The 6606-nt window shown below is 38.1% G+C and overlaps 1 protein-coding gene across 1 annotated transcript; it reads right to left on the bottom strand.

The window, feature by feature from the left end:
• Positions 1 to 247: 247 nt before the first annotated feature.
• Positions 248 to 5061, bottom strand: GDF2 (growth differentiation factor 2). The gene is made up of 2 exons (XM_050305603.1): positions 4044 to 5061; positions 248 to 2411 (listed from the first exon to the last, which is right to left on the bottom strand). Exons 1-2 carry the CDS (start codon positions 4387 to 4389, stop codon positions 1471 to 1473), a joined length of 1287 nt encoding a protein of 428 aa, XP_050161560.1. The 5' UTR covers positions 4390 to 5061; the 3' UTR covers positions 248 to 1470.
• Between the last annotated feature and the right edge of the window lie 1545 nt (positions 5062 to 6606).

Genomic DNA, 6606 nt, shown 5'->3' with positions numbered 1-6606 from the left:
TTTAAAACATATGTATTGATTTATATCCTGTTGCTTCCATACATTAAAGTACTGTTTAGATTTTTGCCTCATCAATATTCTTCACCATTTTGAATGGATGTGTAGCTTGTTGTGGGTTTGGTTCAAAAGTGTTCTGTGATAGAGAGAGAACTCTGTGTGTGTGTGTGTGTGTGTGTGTGTGTGCATGTGAAGGAGTACAAGTGAGCTGGACCATTGGTGGCATTGTACAGCACTTAAACCTGTCACCTGCAACCAACAGTAGACACTTTGTTCTTTTACAGGCAAAACCTTCATTAGCATCAAAGGAAGTTTACATTAATTGCAGGAAAGATGGGGCCCTTGTCTAGTGAAAATGCAACTGGTCAGGAGAAATATTGTATAATAGTATATTTCTCATACAGCAGTGTAAGCCTCATAGAAAACAGATGAAAGTTTTCTGATTTTCCATGTCTTCTAAGGAGTGAAAAAATTTTGTGTATAAAATGGAGTTTCTCCCAAGAAGAAATAAAAAAAAACCCCAGAACCTTATGTCAGACTCCAAACAATGTATTTAGACCTCCAAATAAGTAGCCTGGACTTTTCAAAAGTGCTGAGCTCTGCCAACCCCCACTGCTCTTAGGATACAGCTTCTAAGGATGAACGTCATTTGACTGCATGTTCTTGCAAAGAAATACTAAGAATATGCAGTAGGTCAAAGTGGTTCCTTATCTTTGTGCAGAGATAAGGGCTGCTGTTCCTCCTAGGAAACAGTGTCTTAGAAGCGGAAGGCTGCACTTCTTATCATTCAAGTATGTGCCATAAAGGGTTAAAAATAGGGACATTGAGGATAAGAAAGCTGAAACTAAGGCACCTGCTACCCAGAGAAGGAAACTTGGGAATGAAGTAAGACTGAGAGTCTCTTCTGTTTTGAATACTTGAAATCTTCACTTGCAGGAGCAAATAATTTGCCTGTAAAAGCCTCTGAGATTATTGATATGAGAAAAGGCTTCCTGGATTTAGACTCCTGACTTTATCATGCAGACCACATTCCATTTACAGAGTTTTACAGAAGTTGAAAATGTCAGAGTTGGCTGAGAGAATTAGATTTCAATAGCTGTTAAACATTTGCTGGACATCCTAAATCTCCATTGAAAATCCTTTTTTGTGACCTAAACAGAATTGATTAAACAAAAAGGTTGAAATAAGGTATTCAAATTGTATCACTGTTGGCAAATAATGCATAGTTCATTCAATCTCTCAATGTTTTAATCCAAAATTCACTTTGCCATGATATATAATGCTGGCTATTTACAATGATTGTCATTCTTTAAATGACAGTTTTCCTTTAAAACAAGCAGCAAAACCAACAACCAGCCCCATACCCTGCTTCAAATCTTGTTTGCAAGGGTTTTCATTTGCATCACTATTGTACAGATTTACACAGAGCAGAAAAAGGGGGTATTCTTATTCTTAGAGATTCTGCCTTGTATGCTACCTGCAGCCACATTCTGCCACTTTCATCCCTTCATAGTTATATATCAAAGTAGGCACACCAGCATCATCCTTATAAAGAATGGAGATTGAATCCAGTTTGGTTGGAACACAACAGGCCTTGGAGGCTTTCTTTGGGTTTTGGAGATGCACCAGAGTTTGGACAATAGCATGTTTTGTTGGGGTAACGTTATCTGTCAGAGGGAAGAAGCAACCTCCTTTACACTCAAAAGCCTCATAATCTTTTGGTGCGATGATCCAGGAATCCCAGCCAATCTCTTCAAAGTTCACATGGAGGGAAGTTCTCCGGCAGTGGTTGGCCCCAGTGCTTCTCTTGCTTCTGGAGGAATGCTGGTGGGGCCCAGTGATGGCCTTTTCCTCTCCCTGTTCTTCCTCTTCAGATGAAGTGTTGTTCTTTCCTAGCTTCTTTAGCACACTTTCTTGTTCATGAACAATCATCTCCCGGAGCTCCACTTTGGTCTCTTTTGTCCCATTGCTGCGGTCATTGGAGAACACCATTAACAGGGGCAGATTTTTAGCATCAGGGGCAACACTGATATCCAGCTTCCCACAAGTGAAACCACCCAGAGCTTTGCTCTCTATAACAACCTCTAGCTTGTTTTTGGTCTTCAGTTTGTCTGCTCTGACCCATCTTTTCACAGCGCTGGACACTTCAAACATCTCCCAACCACACTTCTGGATATTGTGGGAGACAAGGAAAGATTTGGTACTTTCTGGGTTTTCCCAGTGTCCATCATCTAGAACATCATAAATGACCATGATGCCTTCCAGCCTAGAGAGAGACTCAGCTTCTCTGTGGCAGGAGATATAAATTCTCAGTTCAGCTCTGGTGATTTCCTCATATTGTGGAATAGAGATGTTGAAGAATAAAATGTGTTTCTGAAATGAATTTTCTTCTCGTGAATCTAAAGAAACAACATCTGCAATAGGAAATTAAAACATGTGGTTACAGTGCTTCTGACTGCCCAAGTAACTTGATTTTAAAAGACTCAGGATGTATTTTGGGGATAAAATAAGAGCATGGCTACACAGCATTAAAAAAAAGAAATACTGTCTTCTGACCAAGTTTCAAGGGCAAAGAGTGAAAGGGGAAATGGAGGTCCCTGGTGTTGGTAGCATTTCACCAAGATTGCATAGCCAGGTGAGTGTATGAAGCATAAAGAGGCTGCCTGAAACAAACTGTGGATGATGTTGCTCAGTATTAAGTATATAAATAAGGCATGTGCACAGTTTTCAGATTTAGCAATTTGCTAAAGATATTTTTACACAAAGAACTCCTCAAAACCCCTACGAATTTCATACTTATCATGCAGTCGGATGAACTGCTCTTATATTCATATTTAAGTGTCTTTAAGAACTACCTGTGCTGAGGCTTTTGTTGTTGTCTATAGATGACTTTGAAAGCAACTTGGATTACTGGGCATTTAAGGTAATAGAAAAGTTTTTGGAGATCCTGAACTGAAGCTTTGGGGTCTATCTGAATTGGGACTTGATGATAAACAGCCTGTCAAGCCCAGGTCCCAGCCTGTTCCACACCGGACTCACTGAACTTGTATGGGTTTGTTCATATGTTTGTCTGCAAATCTATGTGCAGTACCAGCAACTCTGCCTGGGGAGGGGCAGATATTTGTCAGGAAGATCAGATTAGCAGTGTTTAGAAGTCATCACTGATGTCTATTTAATGCATAGTGTAAACTGGCTGTTTAATCATGATTGGATGTTAGAGCAATTTTATTTGGCTATTGCTGCCACTTCTGCAGAGCATTTACCCACTAAAGCAGTCAGAGAGGAGAGTGAGATATGGAAACTATAATCTAGGTCATGCTGTTAAGCTTTCTTTCCATTTCAGGACTAGGGCCACTAATTTGGGAATTAGGAGTTCTCCATAGTGCTGTTACCTGTGTATGTCTATTTTTCATATAAACAGAAACTTCAGTTCTCCCTGTATAATTTTTATCAGAAGGATTGCATTTGTTTGCAACTTTTTTACTGCTTCTTTTGGTGGAGCTTTTACAAGTCTATTTAATGTTACACAGACGGGATCTTGAACATTTTGAGACTAGCATGACTACCCATTTTCATACAAATCCTTCTGTCTAATTCAGAATTTTGGAGGAGCACTGCTGTGCCTTGCTTGGATCCAGAGACATATTTCTCAATAGTTTTTAAATACGCACAGAGCCCACCTGAAAGAAGAGCTCTCTAGCATTGATGTCTCTGCATTCTAATATAAAAACTCAGTTCCAAATATCTAGGGTTGAGAAACACGATTCATGTAAACTGTTATATAGTGCATCATCTCACTTGAAGTGTTTGAGATGAGAATATTGTACAGTGAAAATATAAAAGAAGAAAGCTAAAGGTAATTGCATTTTTTAAAGATTGAAAGAAACTACAGAGCAAGAATACAATCCAAAATTTTAATGTTTCCTTTCTAAGGACTCTGTGGAAGTCAGGCACTCAGTTTCTTCTGAATTTCAAAAGAATCTGAGTATCTACTGTCCACGTACTTCTTTAAAAAGTCTAGTCCACATATTTAGGACTTCTCCTACCTTCAGTACTGAAGCTCCTTACAATATTGGATGCAGGGATGGAGGACTTGTCTGCAGCATATCTGTTGTATAAATCAATCATGAACTGTGGTGGTTCTTCTTTGGTCTTCACTTGCGAGGGGACTCTTGACAAATTCAAACTCCTTTGTAAATCCGTCTTCATATTCTCCAGGAAAGATTTAAAGTCAAAATGGGTCTCATCTTCTACTTCCCCAGGATCATGAAAGTGTGCATCAGACTTTCCCATAGCTGATAACTTTTCCCAGTCTTCCAAAGGCTTGCCTCTTGTCAAACAAGCAATGATGTTAAAAACAGACAGTGCAGCTAATACTCCAAAACAATGCATTTCTTCTATATTTACTTTCTGGTGGAGAGACAAGAGGACCAGGGTATTTTAGCTGATATTAACAGTCTTGTTTCATTACAGAGAGAGGAAAGAAGATGTAAGGCAAGCAACTGGAATGCCCTTTGCAAATCACTTTCTTGTGCTCTTTTCGCAGTCTGCTTCAAACCCCAGCCTCTTGTCAGTTGTCAAGCAGATTGGTCGTACACTTGCCCTTATCAGAGTCATTGATGCCATGCTTCAGCTTCTGTTATCTAGCAAAGCTCTTAGTTAATGAAGATTCTGTAAACATCTGACAAACACATGTGGCTGGTGGGAAGGACATTGTATATTGTAAAGAATCCACATTTCACTTTAGGGTCATCTTTGCTTAATTACATTCTTCTATCATTTCCTTGCCAACATAGAGAGAAGCTTTCTTAGGGACGTAGAAGATTACACTGTTTTTATCAAGACTAGAAAGTAGTGATCTAGAACAAAATCACTCTATTAGATATTAGCAAATAACATCTAACAAATCTTTTTTACAGTCCTTTCACCTGCAGCCAGAAAATCCCTGCTCATTTGATGGAGACCTGTGATTCTGCAAAACATAATCTCATGACAATACAAACACCCTTAAAACTTGTGTCCGTTTATCAGCCAAGAGCTATTGTTTGTACACAGTGAAATATCTGTTTTGTGTCAAATTTGCTTCATGTTGTTTTCAGGCTTGTCCATTTTCAGTTTGATTCCTTTGGTGTATGGGAATTTAGCCTTGTTTTTATAGTGTCTTATGTAATATATTTCATAGATTCATCATCTCAGTCCAGTCCAAGAACAACCAGTCATTTTTTCACTGACCTCAAAATGAAGACAGAACTAGGCATTCTAAGGCCACATGGAAAGTAAAAAGTCTTTTGGAAGATACAAAAGATTATCTGTGAAGATACTGTATCCATGAGAAGAAGGGGTCAAGGCAAATTAATTTCTCAGGATACAGAATTAAAAAAAACAGGTTTATTTATAGACAGAAACATCACTATTTATCTTAATGAATGTATTATGAGTCAATCTAATGATACATAATTGCTTTGTCTGTACTATTAATGCATAATTTTTTCTAAGCACAAGTCAATTCATACTGTACATGTGCCATAAAGTCTGGGTTGTGTTATGAGCTTTTCACATTAAAAAAATCACATTGCAAAGATACAGTCAAGATTTTGCTCTTTCTGGCCATTCTTCTCCAGTTTTCCAGCAGTGCATACACAGCATTTAAATTGATCCCAAACTTCACTTATGTGTTTGTTCAAGTGATAACTGGATCCAAGATCCTGGTTAATTATGTTCCTATGATATACAATTAAAAAAGATTATTTGGCATTGACCTTGGTGTCCTGCATAGCAAGACTGTTATGTTTTACTCAAGGCCTTTGTGTTTCTACTGCATGCATAGTCCAATTACTTGTGGTTGGCTAAATATAAGTTTTTAAGTGTCTCTGGACTTTACCTGAACATGTCAAAGAATCAAAGATTTGTTCAGTTTCATAGCACTTACTCTAAAAGTTTACCACCTACAGTTAAAAAAACCCATGGTGCTTCATTTATTATTTCATTGTGCCTGACTTTACCTTCTAGACAGGAATTTTTGTAACTTTCTAGATAGTTTAAGGAGTCCCATAGCGCTGACATTTTCTCCCTGTTGAAGTGCTTTCAGAGTGTAATCAAGTTACTTCTCAGTTTGCTTTCTGACAAACAGATTGTTCTTTTTAGTCACATAGGACATTTTCTCTAACTGCTTTCATTTCTTTTTTGTGTCTCTTTCAGAATTTTAATGTCTTTTTGAAAAGGTGAACCCCAGGGCTATACATAGTTTTCTGGTGTCAGTCCATCAGTGCCACATGAAGAAATCAAATCTTTCCTTATGTGGTTCACTATTTCAGTGTGTATCTTTTCAAAGCTTTCATTAGCTCTCATTACATAGCACCACCTTGAATGCTCATACTGCACCACAAATCCATGATATCCACAAAATCTTTTTAAGAGTTATGGTTTTCAAGGGTGCAGCCTTTTACTCAGTAGGAACAGCCTCCATTCCTCATGCCGGGGTACCTGAAGTTCTGCATCTGTCTACTTTAAAATGAACTTTAACTACAAAAAGTGCAGCTAGATCAAGCAATCTATATTAATACCTCTCTCCTTCTGAAAATGCTGTGGGTGTTGCTATGTACAGACTTC

Source organism: Myiozetetes cayanensis, unplaced genomic scaffold (genome assembly GCF_022539395.1).
Source record: "Myiozetetes cayanensis isolate MyiCay16 unplaced genomic scaffold, myiCay2020 scf10, whole genome shotgun sequence".
Taxonomy (NCBI): domain Eukaryota; kingdom Metazoa; phylum Chordata; class Aves; order Passeriformes; family Tyrannidae; genus Myiozetetes; species Myiozetetes cayanensis.
Note: the sequence above shows the minus strand (reverse complement) of the source record. Positions and strands in the feature narration are given on the sequence as shown.

What these genes read in the sequence shown, in the direction of transcription:
- GDF2 (XM_050305603.1), bottom strand. Translation starts at nt 4,389, where the DNA reads ATGCATTGTTTTGGAGTATTAGCTGCACTGTCTGTTTTTAACATCATT. An exon ending in AAGGAGCTTCAGTACTGAAG is followed by an intron (nt 2,412 to 4,043) that starts GTAGGAGAAGTC and finishes TTCCTATTGCAG; the next exon opens with ATGTTGTTTCTTTAGATTCA.